The 18,677-nt window shown below is 43.0% G+C and overlaps 1 protein-coding gene across 18 annotated transcripts in view; it reads right to left on the bottom strand.

Annotated features, from left to right (window-relative positions):
* KCNMA1 (potassium calcium-activated channel subfamily M alpha 1) overlaps window positions 1-18,677 on the bottom strand; it is a 779,939-nt gene that overhangs the window by 298,689 nt on the left and 462,573 nt on the right. The window contains exon 1 of one of the 18 annotated variants that reach the window (XM_086381833.1): window positions 8,931-9,097. The exons of the other annotated variants lie outside the window; for them this stretch is intronic. Within the exon in view, the coding sequence (XP_086237959.1) occupies window positions 8,931-8,949 (19 nt within the window). The 5' untranslated portion in view covers window positions 8,950-9,097. Of the gene's footprint in view, window positions 1-8,930; window positions 9,098-18,677 lie in introns of those variants that run through there. 18 annotated transcript variants of the gene reach the window in all.

Here is an 18,677-nt window from a genome sequence, read left to right as displayed (position 1 = left end):
TCGTCAAGGCTGTATATTGTCACCCTGCTTATTTAACTTCTATGCAGAGTACATCATGAGAAACGCTGGACTGGAAGAAACACAAGCTGGAATCAAGATTGCCGGGAGAAATATCAATAACCTCAGATATGCAGATGACACCACCCTTATGGCAGAAAGTGAAGAGGAACTCAAAAGCCTCTTGATGAAAGTGAAAGTGGAGAGTGAAAAAGTTGGCTTAGAGCTCAACATTCAGAAAACAAAGATCATGGCATCCGGTCCCATCACTTCATGGGAAATAGATAAGGAAACAGTGGAAACAGTGTCAGACTTTATTTTTCTGGGCTCCAAAATCACTGCAGATGGTGACTGCAGCCAGGAAATTAAAAGACGCTTACTCCTTGGAAGGAAAGTTATGACCAACCTAGATAGCATATTCAAAAGCAGAGACATTACTTTGCCAACAAAGGTTCATCTAGTCAAGGCTATGGTTTTTCCTGTGGTCATGTATGGATGTGAGAATTGGACTGTGAAGAAGGCTGAGTGCCAAAGAATTGATGCTTTTGAACTGCAGTGTTGGAGAAGACTCTTGAGAGTCCCTTGGACTGACTGCAAGGAGATCCAACAAGTCCATTCTGAAGGAGATCAGCCCTGGGATTTCTTTGGAAGGAATGATGCTAAAGCTGAAACTCCAGTACTTTGGCCACCTCATGGGAAGAGTTGACTCATTGGAAAAGACTCTGATGCTGGGAGGGATTGTGGGCAGGAGGAGAAGGGGACGACAGAAGATGAGATGGCTGGATGGCATCACTGACTCGATGGACGTGAGTCTGGGTGAACTCCGGGAGTTGGTGAGGGACAGGGAGGCCTGGCATGCTGCGATTCATGGGGTCGCAAAGAGTCGGACACGACTGAGCGACTGATCTGATCTGATCTGATGAATATCTTAAGAGTGCTGAGAGCACGGTCCATAGGGCAGAAATCCAGAGATGATGTGAAAATGATACATTGGTTGATAATGTAGACTTCCTGTCAATAGAATTCTTACATCTGAAGTGCTGAGAGAGAGAAGAAAAAGCATACAAACTTAAGATTTCTGGTGGGTATGGAAAGAATATCTGTATGATAGCTTGAACTAAGTGGGTTCTAGGTTCAGGAATGTTCCAGCATACCCTGTCACCTTAGATGAGTCATTTTCTCTCCTTATGATTTAGAATTCTCACTTGAGGAAAGAAAGGAGGGAGGAGAAGGAGGGAGGGAGTGGCAGGGAGCAGCGGGAGGAGGAATCAAGAAAGGTGAAGAATTGGTAGTAGATAATCTCTAATATCTCTTTCACATCAAATTTCTGTAATTATGTCTCTGTGCTTCTAGAGGTCATTCATGAACAAAGAATATTTTTAAAGTTGCCAAAAATGAAAACTAAGAATCATTCTCATAACTCTACAGTTTCTGAAGCTACTTTGTAACCAGGGACAGAGGCTGCTGTCCGCGGAGCAGGGACTCACTCCTGTAAACTTCCACGTGTCTGTCTCAGAGCCTGCCCGCCCAGCTGGACCAGATGTATTGGATGCTGGAGCTTATTAAGATGCCTAATTTCCAAATGATCCCACTCACACCAGGAGGACAGCTTTGGAACAAGTGTTACGTCTCAATGGCCTCACCTTATGGAACAGTTTCTTTTTATAAATGCTAACTGCAACTCATTAATTGAGAAAGATGTTACACTGAGCAGGAAAATCATTGAGTTGGGAAAACCTTGCAATTTTCTCCAGCACTTATCATGGACCAAAAGCCTTTATCTGATACATTTTGGGGTGGCCTAAAGGGCAGTATAGGAGCTGAATATCACAGCTTCTGACACAGGGATCTGATATGAAAAAGGCCTCCTAGATTAGCAGGGGTCAAGCATCTGTGCTTAGAGAGTATATAGAGTACTATGGTTAAGGGCAGAGACTCTGAAGACAGGTCTGGACTAATTTATTTCTGTTTACTGTTCAAGACAGAGGATTCTTTTTTCCCTATCATCTCAGCACCTAGGCTAGTTCCAGGCATATATTAGGTGCTCAATAAATTCATTGATTTACTTTAAATCCTGGCATTATCATTTATAAGCTGTGAGTTGGGCTACCTTATGCAACCTCTTGGAGACTTTCAATTTTTATTTTTATTGTATTTTTGTTTTGCCTTTTTTTTTGCGGGGTCGGGGGGTGGGGGCGGGCGATAAAATGGACTATTTCAGTTTGGCTTTCCCCAAAGCAAAACATGAGAAAAGAATTTGGCTGCCCATTATTTATTTGGGAGATGATCTCAGGAAACACCAGGTAGGGAGGAGAGACATGAGAAAAGGAAGGGAAAAAAGGTAGCGATGAAAAGTTATCAAGCAAGTATCATGGTGGACTGTGTAGAAGGCAGCATTCAAAGCTCTCCACTGGCTGAGGGGACTGTTAATCCCTAAGTGCTCATGACCTAGAAGCCCACAGGTAGGCTTCAGAGACTGGAGAAAGACCCCAGGCAAAGACATGCTGATGCTGGCAATTCAAATTCCAGCCACCTCCACCTGCAGGATAGGTAAGAGGAAGGGGGTGTGGTGGGGGTATCAACAGGACCTGTCCACCAAGGAATAATAAAACCTACCTCTTGGGTTGTGGTAAGGCTTAAAGGAAACAGTATACAGAAGTGTCGTTGCTGTTTTTAGTCACGCAGTCGTGTCCGACTCTTTGCAACCCCAGGGACTATAGCCTGCCAGGCTCCTCTGTCCATGGGATTTTTATGGCAAAAAATAGTGAAGTGGGTTGCCATTTTCTTCTCCAGGGATCTTCCAGACCCAGGGATCAAATCTGCATCCCCTGCATTGGTGGCAGACTCTTTACTACTGAGCCATCTGGGAAGCCCATATAAAAACGACCTGGCGTTATCACTGCTCTCTGCACTGTGCCTCCACTTCCTGAGTGCTGGTTGCTGTTATGTGAGAACAAGGAAACGCTGTGGCTCTTCCCTAACACCCCTGGAAGGCCATGCCAAGTAGGTGAACACTACCCCAAGGCCATCAGAAGAGGTCCAGAGAGGTGCCACGTACTGTTCTTGGAAACTGACAATGAGTAAGGCTCTAAGAATTCCTGCAGTTAAGAAATCCTTTAATTAAACTAGAAATTGCCAAAGTTACTCAACCATAGTGCTCTTTTTCTATAATGCTTACCAGCTTTCTCTGTAACGTAGAATTCCATGAAGCACATTTCGGGAAAAGAAGGCCTGAGACTGATGAATTTTATCCAGGAAACCATTCCATAATTTTCAGCTCACCCACCCCCCACCAAATTCTGCTGACAAATATGCTTGCTTAGTTCCATCCAAATCCTCTGATTTTCACCTCCTTTCTTGGTGAACTCAAACCCACACTGATGATTCCCTTACTTTTCGTTTCTTAGGCTCATGCTGGTGTTAGCTTTCAATTTGAAATTACTCTTTCTGACACCCATATGTTCAGCTCATGCCTCCAAAGAAAGGGCTCCTTGCAAGCTGTCTGAAGTTGGTCAGTGGTTACCACATTATTATCCCTTAACTGGCAGTTACCTCCAGTCCTGGCTCTGCCACTTATTACCTGTGAGAGATTAAATAATCTTTCCAGTATCATTTGTAAATGGGAAAATGACTCCAGTCCATAGGTTGCTATGAAGATCGAGTAAAATAGAGCACAAAGTTTCCAACACTGCAGCACACAGCTGGCACTCAGTGAATGTCACCTGCCTTTCAAACCTCCTGCTCGAACCTCCCACAAGGATCCTGGCTTGAGTTCTTATTGACTCATAATTGTCATGTGAAGAGAAAAATGGATGAGAGCAGGTAGGAATACTGCCTGAATAAATCAAGCTATTTGGTGATTACCTCTATCTATATGGGCATAAAGTCTGTCTGCTACTTACTGAACTCTCAAAAGTGTGTGATTCCACTCAAATCCTCTAACACCAGAATGATCCTGTGAAATGAAAAGTAAGGTGTACATTGGTAGGTAGCTGTTGTTGTTCAGTCACCAGGTCATGTCCAACTCTTTGCGACCCCATGGACTGCAGCACGCCAGGGTTCCCTGTCCCTCACCATCTCCTGGAGTTTGCCCAAGTTCATGTCCATTGAATCAGCGAGGCCATCCAGCCATCTCATCCTCTGTTGCCCCCTAACCAGGTAGGCAGGTAGGAATAGAAAGGCAGATGATAGGTAGATAGATCTATTTTTGCACAGCTATCTATAGGTACATAGATAAATATTTTGTTCAATAACTGTACACTGAGGGCCTGCTGGTGCCAGGCATTATACTCTTTTCTGTGTAGCAATGAATAAGACAGACATGATCCCAAGCCTCAAGGAATTACCATCTAGAGGGACAGACACACTATAAGAATAAACAACCAACCAACCAAACAATCACAAATTGCCGCCCATGGTCACAAAGCAAACAAACTTCTACGGGGGCCACATTAGACTTTGTGGCCAGCCAGACATACCAGGCCTTTCTAAGGAGGGGAGAGATGGGTGAGGACTGAAGGTGAGGAAGAGCTGCCCCGGGGTGAAGCAGCAGCACCTCATCCAGCGTGGGGAGGGGCAGCTGCAGTGTTCAGAGCCAGGAAGCGGTGAGGACACCTCCTGCCTGCAGTCGGCGGGGCTGGAAGAGGGAAGAAGCACCCAATGGCAGGCCTTGGAGGCCGTGTGGAGAATACTGGCTTTTAGTCTAAGAACAAGGAAAGGCATAAAAGAGTTTAAAGCAAGTGAATGACATTATCAGACTGAAAGAGATTTGACATTTTAAAAGACTTCTGAAAATGGTTAGAGTAGGAAGATGCATGGGAGGTTCTTAGAACAGGCTTTACCACCAGCTACATACTGGTCTCCAAGCATGATTTTCTAATAAGAGAAACATTTACAGTGGGTCAGATACCTTTCTCAGTATTTTTAAGTAACTCATTTCATTCCCTCAAAACTATACAAGAGGGGGTGGTAATTTGTCCCCATTTTACAGATGCAGCAGTTGAGGCACAGAGAGGTTAAAGAGTTTGCCCAAGCCCACCCAGCAATTAGGTGATGGGGCAGGGTTCACAGCTCGGCAGTCCTGATCCTGAGGTCAACAACACTCCTGCACTGTTTTACTTCCCCCAGGTCCATGACTGGTAGCCGCTCAGGCCTCCTCTCCCCTTTTCCACCCCTCCCACCCAAGAGATTTCATCCTGTATAATCCTGAACCTCAACTCAAGGATCTTCCTTCCCCATACCATCAGCACTAAACCTGTAAGAAGCAGCTATGCAAAAACAAGACCTGGGCTAAGTATCTCACATCTTAAAATTCTTAACTAAAACCGAATGAAAATGGGAACTCTAGTTCTAGAAGAGAATGTTATAAAACCTTGACAAATTACAAATAATAACACAACTAATTTGTGAGGGGAAAGGATGTGGGAGGAAATGGAAATGTGGCAATTTTCTCTCCTTTCACAGCAGAAAGTTCATCCTTATTACATCAAATTAAAAAATAAAGTTAAAACATGACTCTACTTCTATTAGTTTTCCCAATTGCTTTCTCTTAATCATACCCACAGCCTTAAGGAACTAAAAGTTACCATGGTTAGCGATTCCTTCACTTCAACTTTTCCTATTATGTTCAAACAAATTTAAATTATGACATTTTTATTTTTAAAGCAGCATATGCAGTATGAGTTCATTTCATATAAATTTCTGTTTATCTAACATTCATCTAATACACAGAAAGATGTCTAAAATGATCTTCACCTAATGTTGTCAAAAATTTTATGATGTTTTAGTTTGATGTATTCTTTGCATTTTCTCTGTTGCTTCCATTTCTTTTAAGTGACAACATGTCATTTTTATAAAAATCATAAAAGAATTACTTTGGAAACATATAATTAAGATATCTGGACTTCTTTTTCTTGATCTCATAAAATAAGATCTTCATGTTGGAATAAAATAAGAGCTCATCTTGGAGGGACTGGAAGCAAGTTCAGGGTTTCTGAGGAAGCAACATGCCAACCAAAATCAAAGCCTGTTATCCTAAGGTCAGGTTCCTCGGGGATGGCCAAAGGCTGGAAGGTTCTGAACAGGACACTGCAGTGTCCTCCAAGCCCCAGTGCCTTGCCCATCATCCTAAGGTCAAGTTCCTCAGGGATGGCCAAAGGCTAGGAGGTTCTGAACGGGATGCCTCCATGCCCTCCAAGCCCCACTGCCTTTAATGGGAACAGCATCCTGGCACCTTCTCCAGGACCGGTGCAGTGAGCCATAGCCTCTGGTCACCTGCATCCCAAATGGCCCAGCAAGGTCCTTCTGCTCAGCAATGAACTGCCTCTATTATCCTAGCTTCTGGTGCCTCATGGGTCGGGGGCAGGCAGAAATGAGCTAGGAGAGAAGGATCTAACTAGAGAAGCATGTGGTCACATCAAAGGAGTACAAACAGGCCCTACCCAGGCAAGAGACCAGATTTTTAACAAGCTCAGAGAAAACAATCAGGAATAAGTGGAAAGACAGAAATGAGACTAAACAAAAGAAAAAGCACTGAGAGAGAAGGAAGTCTGAGTCAGGTCATTGTCCTTGAGACTCTTCATTGAAGTAAAAGGGCTGTGTGCAATGAGAGGAAAACGAAACAGGCAAAGCAAGTGAAAAATAATCCTAGCCATAGGCTCAGGACTAAAAGAGGTATTTCCTTTGATCTTTGCAAAAAATCCCTTAAGTAGCAAAGGCAAGAGCTCCTGTCCTTTTTACAGGTGAGCTGTTCAAGGTCAACCAGACTGGCAGGGGCCCAGCCTAGACCACAACTGGGTCTCTGGACTCAACTTTCAGGGCTTCTCACCCTTGATTATTGGGCTATGGGGTCTCCTCTCCCGCCACCTTCTCACAGAAGGAAGAAGTGGATGAATCTATTTCCCACAGTCCCTCCTCCACAGGTCCTAGCCTACTCCTGGCTCCTTCCCTTACTCCTTCACAGGGATCAAAACCATACTGACTTGAAAAATATGTTGAAAAAAATCCCATTTATGGCTTCCTTACAAGCTGTCCTACAGAGCTCCTTTGTTTCCTAGGGAGAAACAATTCCCAGAAAAAGTTAAGTTTCTTGCTTGGGTTTAATGTAAGTCAAGATGAAGCTTTGGTAGATGCTTAGTATAATTTCATGGGAAGAAGGGGTTTGAGAGGATGGCTCTCTTTAGGAGACAGCAGGTAGGATTCTGTGTTCTGGCTATTGTAGCCTAGCCCCAGTGTGTAAGTGAGTAATCCTCACACCCCCACCCCACCCTGCAGGAACTATGTCAATAACCTTGACCCACAGACCACCACCCCTCCTATCAATGCAGGTTCAGATGAAAGAATTATGCGTTAAAAATAACAACACTGTATAAATGTTCTGCTGTGTGAGTATTTTCCCCATTCCTTTTTAAAGCAACTGACTTGGTATATAAATCACACTGTATGCTAAGGAATATACGACACAGCTGTGAGTTACAAGGTCATAATTTTGCCAGCAATTTTAGATGCTACCATAAGCCATCTAAGGTCTGAAGAGAGCTCTCATACATTTTGATTTTTCCCTAAGCCCCCAGAATGGCATTCTAGCTCAGTTTTTAAAATACACGACATTTCTTGCTTTTGTATTAGAAAAAAACAAAAACAGTCCAGTATCACCGTCTCCTCCCTTCCTTCTTTTCTTCTACTATATCACTGCCTTTACTCTTTCTTTAAAAAAAAAAAAATTTATTTAGCTACACCAGGTTTTACTTGCAGCATGTGGGATCTAGCTCCCTGACCATGGACTGAACCCAGGCTCCCTGCACCAGGATTACAGAGAGTCTTTAAGTCACTGTTCCACCAGGGAAGTCCCCTCTCCTCCTTCTTACATTACTGTCCCATATCTTTTGTTCACTCATTCGTGTATTAATTCGCCTAACATTGAGGGTTTCTTTTACTAACTTCACTAAGACCTAACATAGTGCCTGGAGCATAGTAGGTACACAATAAAGGTGTGTCAAGTGAAACGAAGTGAAAGGACGGAGTGAGTCAACAAGTAAGTGGATGAATTCCATCTACTGTGCATCTGTAGGAGGTCATCAAAGAGAAAGAACAAAACAGGGTTAACAGGGAAGGCTCTCCTCGAATTTCCTGATCTTTCTCAAAGAGGGCTTCAACCAGCCTGCCTTACTGGGGGTAAATCCATTTGAGTTACTTTTGCCACCAATGCAGATCCATCAGCTACCCCCTACCACACACACACATACAAATACTCTGAAATATCTGGACTCATCTACTTGCTAGCTCCCCAGAGAAGCAGGCAAACTCCTCCCTCTGCTTACCTTATGCTCTTTTCTGGAACACCCCCCGCCCTTCCACTCCACTGAGTCAGACTCCAACTATGCTTTAAGGCTCAACTCAAATCCCATTTTCCCAGCAAGTCCTCATGGAACAGGCACATCTCTCTGCTTTCAACTGCCACACAAAGGGGGCTCCCTAACCAGAGAATAATTTCCCTCAGCTAAACATACAGCTAAACATAAACTGGTCAACACCTAAGAAGGCAGAGCCATGCTATGGTTCTCACATCACAGTAGGGAGGTGACCGGAAAAAAGAGCCTTAATTCCAGCCCTAGCCATGTCACTTTCCAGGTGTGAGACATGGGACCAGTCACAGACCTCTTGCAACTTCCTTATCCACACCTGCCAAACTAGGGAGAGAAAGAAGCCCTACTCACAGAGTTGGTTAAATACAACAGCATTCACAAACTGCTTTCATGCAGCGGGACAGTCACAGAGACACGTGTCTCACAAAGACATGTCAGCTGAAGCCATCCTGGTACAGCCTAGTGTCTGTCTGTCATGGTAGCCACTCCTCCCCTATATACACTCCTTTGGCACTGAGACTTCTTTCAAGCTAAGAATTGAATGCTCAAGCAGAAGACTCAACAACTCACAATTCAGGCCTGCTTTCATTCTTGCCACCAAATTCCACAGGGAGCTGCCACCTTGCTCTTGACTTACAAGCCTATTTTTCTAGGAGGCCCAGTCTCTCCAAGGCTCTTTCGTCCACTCAATAAGGCCGGTCGCGGGCTTGGCTGGTGCCGCCTGATGATGGAAACATTGTCTGCCTGCTCCTCGCCCACGTGATGGTCTTCAAGGACAGATGTGGGGTAGGGAAATAAACAACAGCTGTTTTGCTGACGCCGCATTCACTCACTCAGGGCAAGGTGAGCAGGACAGGGAGAATTTTCCATTTGGACCCACTGGTATATTCCACTGCTTTTAATATTAGTTACTGCCTTGCGCTCAGACCAGATACCTGATCTGAGAAAGTCAGGCACACAAGTTTCTATCATTTAGTTCCTCTCCTCCTAAGTTGAACTCAATTATGTGTGTACAGATATGTGTGTGTCTCATGCAATCAACATATGGGTAATATGTGAATTAAATCCAAAATAAAAAATGTGTCTATTTACATTTCAATGCACACTTCTCATGGCTACTCTTCAGTGCTATTATTTAACTGTTTATATATTCCTCTGTTCTATACAGCTATCAATATGCAAAGTGAAAGTGCTGGTCTGCTCAGTCATGTCCAACTCTTTGTGATCTCATGAACTATAGCCCACCAGGCTCCTCTGCCCATAGAATTCTCCAGGCAAGGATATTAGAGCGGGTAGCCATTCCTTTAACCAGGGAATCTTCCCGACCCAGGGATCGAACCTGAGTCTCCTGCATTGCATGCAGATTCTTTACCAACTAACACTTTCACTTATTAATATGTTAATATGTAAATTTATCCCAATTACTTATTTACGGACAAATTTTACTCATTTACATATTTATGTATAAATATGAGGGTATACTGATATACATTTTACATACATATATTTAAAATACACGAGGTTCAATCCCTGGGTCAGGAGGATCCCCTGGAGAAGGAAATGGCAACCCACTCCAGTACTCTTGCCTGGAAAATCCCACGGACAGAGGATCCTGGTAGGATGTAGTCCATGGGGTCGCAAAGAGGCAGACACAACTGAGAGACTTCACTTTCACTTTTATTTATAAACTATATTTAACATATGTTAATCTGTTATATATATTGTTATATGTGCATCATGCTAAGTGGTTTCAGCCCTGTCTGACTCTATGTGACCCTAGGTACTGTAGCCCGCCAGGCTCCTCTGTCCATAGGGTTCTCCAGGCAAGAGTGGGTTGCCATTTCCTTCTCATTGTTATATATATTGTCATATATCTCATACTCATCAAAAACTTTAAGACTTTACACTCCTGTTGAAATGGGTATTTTGAATTCCCACATTCATAACCAAAATAAGCTACTCTAGGCTCAAAGTGTGTTTTATGTTTCACAGTATCCCATGCAAGGCAGGTGCAGAGCTAAGATTAACACATTATCTGTTGAATCATGTATTAATCTCAAATTGCATCCCCAAATCCTGCTTTCTCTACCTTTTTCCAGGCTCCAAGAGGTATGTGGAGTCTCCTCAAACTGTTATCACTTTGGTTCCAGTTAAAAGCACCCAAAACCAGCACTCTGAGTAAGCCCCATTCCAAGTATCCTTTTATGTAAAATGAACCATAATCCTATAAGCGAGGAACTGTAAAACTGACGGCAGCAGGGGAATTACTCCCCCATGCAGATAATGCTGTGGACCCAACGGTTCTAACAAGCAAAGAAAATCTCCCAGACAATTAAGCTGATGCTTAAGGCCATTTGCTCTGGAATCCCCAAAAGAATTCTGAAAGGTGCAAAATTGTTGGTGATGGAGAAATAAACCATTAGTTGGAACATAATAGATTATTGAATTAAAACTGGCCAGAAACAGACAAACAAGAAAAGTATTATGCAAAACCTTTTAGTGTCTAACCTTATGTTACCTGCATCATTACTAATATTTTCCTGGATGACTTTCCATTGTCAGAAATTGAGACAGAGTTTTATTGTTTTCTGACTACAATGGACAGATAGTATCTTTGCCTCTAGTTTTGATCATGATGGAGACTGGGAAAATATAAGCCAATTGAGAGGACCTAGGAATGGTTTTTTCTAAATACTTTTACTCTCTAAGTAAATTATCTAAAAACCCAGAGAAAGACAAATATCATGTAATATTGCTTATATGTGGAATCTAAAAAGAAAGATACAAATGAATGTATTTACAAAGCAGAAATAGACCTATAGACATGTAAAAGAAACTTATTGTTACCAAAGGGGAAAGTGGAGAGGGTGTGGATAAATTAGGAGTTTGGGATTAACATACATGTGTGTGTGTGCTAAGTTGCTTCAGTTGTGTCCAACTCTGTATGACCCTAGGGACTGTAGCCCACCAGGCTCACTCCTCTATCCATGGGCTTCTCCAGGCAAGAGTACTGGAGTGGGTTGCCACGCCCTCCTCTAGGGGATCTTCCAGACCCGCGGATCAAATCCACGTCTCCTGCACCTCCTGCACTGCAGGGGGGGTCTTTACCACCGAGCCACCTGGGTAGCCCCCTTCACATACACACACTACTACATATAAAATGGAGGACAAACAAAGACATCCTGTATAGCATAGGGAACTCTACTCAATATCTTATACTAACCTATAACGAAAAGGAATATGAAAAAGAATATATATGCATTACTGAATCACTTTGTGTTATACTGGAAACTAATATGGGGATTTCCTGGTAGCTCAAAGGGTAAAGAGTCTGCCTGCAAATAGGAAGATCCCCTGGAGAAGGAAATGGCAACCCACTCCAGTATTCTTTTCTGGAAAATCCAAATCAACTATACTTCAGCAAAAAAATAAAATGTAAGAAAAAATGGAAAATAAAAAACATAAAAAATAAAAGTCAATGGCAAAGGTTATTTTGGGGGTCTCTACCTAGGCTTCCATGATAGCTCCATTGGGAAAGAATCCGCCCACAATGCAGGAGACCTTGGTTCAATTCCTGGGTTGGGAAGATCCCCTGGAGAAGGGACAGGCTACCCACTCCAGTATTCGTGGGCTTCCCTTGTGGCTCAGCTGATAAAGAATCTGCCTACAATGTGGGAGATGTGGGTTCGATCCCTGGGTTGGGAAGATCCCCTGGAGAAGGGAAAGGCTACGCACTCTAGTATTCTGGCCTGGAGAATTTCAAGAGTTGGACACAACTGAGCGACTTTCACTTCACTTCACCTAGATGAGAAATATCTGGAAGTTTTAAAACAATGGTTCTTAACAGAATTTGTGAAATTTGCATGGAAAATAAAAACAAATTCCACTCCGGAATGGGCAAAAAATGAGAGAGAGAACTCTCAGAAAGTTTTTGAGCACTAGTTAGGCAAACTGACAGTGTAAAAATCACTCCATCCAATCTGAAAATGGAGAATGTTGGAAAGATGCTTGTGACATTTGAAAGGTGTAGGCTGCAAGTCCGTAATTAATTTGAGAGTGCCTCACATATATTAATGAAGTGGACAGTGTGGTTCTTATTTACCAAACAGTCATGACTCATCCTTCAGAGACCCGACCTGCTGAGGGTAATGATCTTGTCTCTACACCGGTGACTAATCCTCATTCTGACTGCCAAGAGAGGCTGGTCATTCCAAGTCTTTCCCCACTTCTTTCCCCAAAGAAGTACAGAAGTAATTATTCCTGTTTTACAGATACAGGAATTAAACCTTATGATGAGAACTCTCTTAAAATTCACCAAAGAAGGAAGCACAAAAGATCCATTTACCCTCTCCTAAAACATGTCCACTTTCCTATTATCTGTGAGGCGGATGGTACCATTCATGAGGGGACATCCAAACCAGTCATTCTAGACTTTTGCTACCTCCCTCATCCTCCACACATCCATCAGCCACAAGGCCCATCAGGGTCTTTTTCCTTAATATTTCTCTTGATATCCCCAACCCCTCCATAACTCCTGCTTCTGCATTAATGAACACAGACTTCTCCACAAGATTCTGATTCTCAAGCAGACCCTGTCTCCAAGCTAACTCCCTCCTGACTTCTCTCCACAGGGTGTTCTCCACATGCTTCCCTGGAGACTGTGGATTCTAAAAGATTTTCAGAGAGACAATTCCAAGGATCAGATGTGCACACTGCAAACTCCTTCACCCAAGACTCCAAATCCTGGCAGATATGATACCTTCCTCCTAGGGCTGCCTTTCCAGGGCTTTGTCATTACATCTACCTGAAGGAGAGAGATTCCAGTCCAACAAAATAAACTGCTTCTGAGCCTTTCTTCATGTGGTTCCTTCCTTGTCTATTTCTGGGCATTATTCAGGCCATGATGTAAAGAACTCCATCTCCAGGAACAGAACTCATGAGCCTTTCCTGTGCTGAGCTTAGGTCACTGCACTATATACGTTTATTGCATTTTTATCTTTTAAAACATTTTATATTGGAGTACAGTCGGTTAACAATGCCGTGGTAATTTCAGGTGCACAGCAAAAGGATTTAGTCAAACATAAACATGTGTCCATTCTTACCCAAACTCCCCTCCCAGAGAGGCCGCCACATAACATTGAGCAGAGTTCCCTGTGCTCTACAGTGTTCACTGTTGGTTACCCATTTTAAATATAGCAGTGTATTACACTTTTATTTTTTAGAAGTATCTTCTTTAATTAGATGCTAAACCATCTGAAGACAGACACTGTGTCTTATTTCTGTTATATGTACATTGGTTGGTACACAGCCTGGCACAGAGCAGGTCCTCAACAAATGCCTGAATGGATGAATCAATCAATCAATTAAAAAATCTCCTAAAACCTTTACTCTAACCATTAATCTACTCCTATATCAGGGGATGCTAAGCTATAGCCTGTGGGCTAAATCTGACCTTGTACTTCTTTCTATACAATCTTCAAGCCAAGAATTTTTTTTTTACATTTTCAAATAATTCAAAAATATTACAATAATATTTCATGGACATGAAATTAGATGAAATTAAAATTTCAGTGTTCTCTAAGTTTTAGTGGGATACACCCAGGCCCATACTTTCACATACTGTCTATGACAACTTTTCTGCTGGAAGCCAGAGTTGAATAATTGTAACAGAGACAGCATGCCCATCCCCATAAAGCCTAAAACATTTAGTATCTGACTCTTTATAGAAGTTTGCTGATCCTTATCTTATAGAATGGAACTTGGACAGCCTTACTATTTTATTGTTTACTTAATGAATATTACCTTCCCTAAATTAATCATTCCCTTCTCTAACATGTGTACAGGTGACCTAGATGCAAGACCGTGTACATAGTCTTACTACAGCATAGCACGTGGTATCGGAGAAGGCAATGGCACCTCACTCCAGTACTCTTGCCTGGAAAGTCCCATGGATGGAGGAGCCTGGTGGGCTGCAGTCCATGGGGTCGCTAAGAGTCGGACATGACTGAGCGACTTCGCTTTCACTTTTCACTTAAAAGTCTTTAAATTTAGTCTGAACAAAGAATCCTTGGTGGAATAGAGAAAGAAAAGTGTTCTTCCCTTTGGGGTAATTATTGTTTCACTGTTAGGAATTTTAGACCCAAGAAGGAACAATATCAGTGAATATGTACAAATTACTAATTCCGTGGCTATTCTCTGAAATGGAACTTTTTAGTGCACTTAAAATTGTTCTAACTAGAGCTGGATCATTATCATTATCAAGTGTTTTGGAGGGTTCTAGGGATAAAAAAAAATAGGGCCAAAAACAGGTACCTGCATGGTGGGACTCATAGTCTGGGTCTGGAGCAGGATAAGGAGACTAAGAAATAACCTTACAAGCACCATTGTGATGACAAGTCTGATGGGTGCTAAGAAAAGGCAGGCAGGCTCACTTACCATTATATACTGATAGTTACTGTCATCATTACAGATTTTCAAATCAGTGCCCAAACTGTTCAATACCAAGGTGGATCTCTTTTTCTCCTTTCCCCCTTTTTCTGCCCCTAGACTCTTGGTTCACAATCAAGTTTCACTTACAGACTGACTTGTGACAAGCTTCTGCTCCTTGTGTGACACTCTTCATAACCCCAGTGTGGAGAACAAAGCCTGACCCCTGAGAGGCACGCAGGCGTCAGTGCTGAATACAGGGAAGAACTAACTAATTAGGAGAAGAAACGTGGGCAAATTCCTTGGCATCCCTGGGCCTCAGTTTTCTCATATGTACAATAAAGGACATGTTGTCCCCACGTCCCTCTGGCTTTGCTCTCTGCAATTCCTCCATCCTGAGAGCCAGCCCCCACCTGGCTTTCTGATTCACTCATTTCCATGGACATAAGGCAGCCTCCGTCTGCCTCTGCAGCCTGATGCATCGTCTCCTGAATGACACATGAACTCTGCCCAAGGCGACGCGGCCCACACCAATCCATTCCACAGATCACTGCTGACAGAGAACAGGGAGTAGACCTTGAGGTTTCAGCCAAGGTCTGCTCAAGGTCTTCAGCATAAAGGGTGGCCAGGCTGAACACACACCAGCAGAGAAGAGAGATGACATGGGCTTCATAAACTGGCCCATGAGAGCTAGGAATCATGAAGATTTTCTTTCCACACACATTTTTAGATTGCAACTCTGACATGGGCAGCTATTTTAAAACACACCCAAATATACATGAATCAGCCCCCGCTTGTCCTCCTGGACACACACACACACACACACACACGCTGGTGATTGTTTTTACAAGATACCGGAACCTATGGGGCTCTGAAAACCTAATTCCAGGATGACTCCAGAGCTCTTTTCCCACTGGAAGCTGTTGTTTTCCTCTGCTACCTACATCCTATGGAAGCGGTTTGGTCAAAAGGAGATTTCCACCCATGGCTACTTGTTTTTCTTGTCCTGTGAACTATCTCCTTCGATAGCAGACAGAGCCAGATAACTGAAGTGCCCCTTCACCAACCACAAAGCTCCCAGGATTCCTGTTAGCCCTGGAATAAAACGGCCAACTGCTCCAGTGCATTTCCCCCTTGAAAACTAAACTTTTCATAAGGCAAGAGGGCAACCAGAGTTCTGCTTTTCTTTCTGTTGTAGCTCTCACTCCTTTATGGTTTCTTCCCATCTTTTTTTTTTTTTCCATCTAAAATATATATATTTTTCAACTTGGCTGAGATAAAGTCTAGCTAGAGAGTCAACAGAAATGATATAAATGTCATAACAGGAGAAAAAAAAAAAAACAAACTTTGTCTTCCCTGAAATGAGTTGATGCAGCTCACGATAAAAAAACATTCACCATTTTTTCAGTCTCTTTTCATATTATTCTGCGTCTACTAGAGGACCAAAAGCACATTATATGAAAAGCTCTATTATCTTTTATAGAAATGACCTATGAAACCCACCCGATGGTAATCAATGGTAATATTCTGCCAACTCACCTCCCAGGAGGAAAGAATGAAATAATAATAGTTACTAACACAGCGGTGTCTCATTTCAACGCTGCAGTTCTGTTTCAATGCTGCTATATTGAAGTATATGTACTATGACTACACTCAAGTTTATTAACAAAGTTCCTACTTCTGTTTAGGTTTGACAAACATGTATATTCAGAATCTGTGCGTTCTTTCACTTTCGGAAGCTAGCAGCTTGATGTACAAAAAGGAAAGTGACAGATCATTTCAATATTTCTTTCAAATCCCAAACCAACTCAGTCAAAAGATGGGAGGAAAATATCCTCCTGGGCCTAACAAGATTATATAGACAACTGAAGATGGTCCTTCACTTTAGTGAAACAGATAAGATATTCACTCTGGAATCAGGCTAGAATTCCTCTTCTTGACCTGCCCTGGATATCCACTGAGATTTGGTTTTTTAAGGTGAGTGGTTGTAGCACATGCTTAGCCTAAATACTTAAGCTGCCTTCTCAAAACCCTAGCTATTGCATGGACAGTCATCTTTTGGGGGCTCTCCACATAGTATAGAGACCCTCTGAGGAATGGGTTATCTTTTCGGCATTAAAAACGTAACACCTCATTTCAGCCAAGGTTAGTTAACCAGGATTCAGGAAAGAGCCGATTCTGAGGACAGCAGCTCCTGTGGCTTCCATTCCTACTTTCTCTCACTAGGTGGCAGCACTGCCCAGCAAATCTGCAGAACCGTGGCCTGGAAAAGGCAGTGGTGCTGAATGAAGGGCTGCAGAGAGCCTCTGAGTTCCTCAAAGGACAGAGCCTATGGGCAAGTGACGCAGGGAAAAGTGTGTGGCATCTGCATTTCTCACAGGTCCCTTTGTGTTTGCAGTCCCTTCCTCTCCACCAGACTAGAAGTGCTTTGCCTAACGGGAGGGAAGAAAATGCGTTATCACGTAAGATGAATTAAAAAAACCAAAAACTCAGAGGTCTTCAAACAATGTACACATTTGCTCCAATAGCCATAACATTTGGGAAAGGATTTCTGACTCGGTTTGCAAAGTCAAATTATGATGTCTTAAGCTACCTAAGATGTTCACCCACCATATTAAGAATATTTAGTTGTGAATCTGCTATAACCTGGTCAGTGACACCACGTCATAGGCTTTGTAATGATACAGGTCAAGACATGTCGTAAAAGGGAATAAAGTCTAAGAAGACCATTTTGAACAAAGAAGACACCAAAATTCCTTGTGTCCCAAGCAGAGAAATAGCCTATATCAGTTTCTAAAATGCAAGTCGCTGTGGTCAAAAATAATTGATCCAGAGGAAGAGGAGGGGAAAGGAGGAAGGGGGATGGGCAAGAGAAGGAGGAGGGGAAGGAGGAAAGGGGGGGAGGGGAGCGCAGAAAGGGGTAGGGGTAGGGGAGAAGTTGCCACTGGACATGGGAAGGTGTCAATACAGCAAGAATCAGTCAAAGAATCAGCAGCTATGCTTCCAAGAGGAGTATTTACTCCGCAGCTAGAGACCTCCTTCATCTGGCAGGCTTCACTCATCTGTCATCTTCCTGTCCCTGTAAACATTTGGGTTTATAAGCTGGCCTCCATGGACTTGTCTTTCCCACCTTAGGGGAAAAACAATTTACTCAGTTTAAACTCCAAGGCCAACACAGCAACACAACACAGTTGTTTTAAGGTTTGTTGAGTGGATAAGTGAAAATAAAAATAATAAAACAATGGCCAATATAGTAGTTTCTTAACTAGGGCTGAGATTAAAATAAGGCAAGTGAAGAGCCCAGTGAACAAAATCTAAGAAGGTGCTGGCTTTCAGGGTCACTACCTGCTCCTGGTTCTCTTTATACCACATGCCAGTTTTGCTTATGAGCTTCATCTCCCTGAATGGGTTTTTGAAGATTTCCATCTCTCATTGCATATAAGGGTTAGTACTGAACTGAGATCGAGTGTGCGTGGGGTTGGGGGTGGGGAGCGCAACTCAGTCATGTCCAACTCTTTGCAGCTATGCACTGTAGCCCACCAGGTTCCTCTGGAATTTTCCAGGCAAGAATACTGAAGTGGTTGCCATTTCCTGCTCTAGGTTATCTTCCCTGTCCAGGGATCAAACTCCGCATCTCTTGCGTTTCCTGCATTGGCAGACAGATTCTTTACCACTGCACCACCTGGGAAGCCAGAACAGTGATTCAGTTCAGTTCAGTTCAGTTCAGTTGCTCAGTTGTGTCTGACCCTTTGCGACCTCATGAATTGCAGCACGCCAGGCCTCCCTGTCCATCACCAACTCCTGGAGTTCACCCAAACTCAGTGATGACCTAGTAGTAATTAAAAGCTCGGGCTCTGAGATCACAAAGCCCTGAGTTCAAACCCTTACTGT

Source organism: Bos grunniens, chromosome 28, assembly GCF_055505025.1.
Source record: "Bos grunniens cultivar Pamir isolate PY7600 chromosome 28, Bosgru_T2T1.0, whole genome shotgun sequence".
NCBI lineage: Eukaryota > Metazoa > Chordata > Mammalia > Artiodactyla > Bovidae > Bos > Bos grunniens.
Note: the sequence above shows the minus strand (reverse complement) of the source record. Positions and strands in the feature narration are given on the sequence as shown.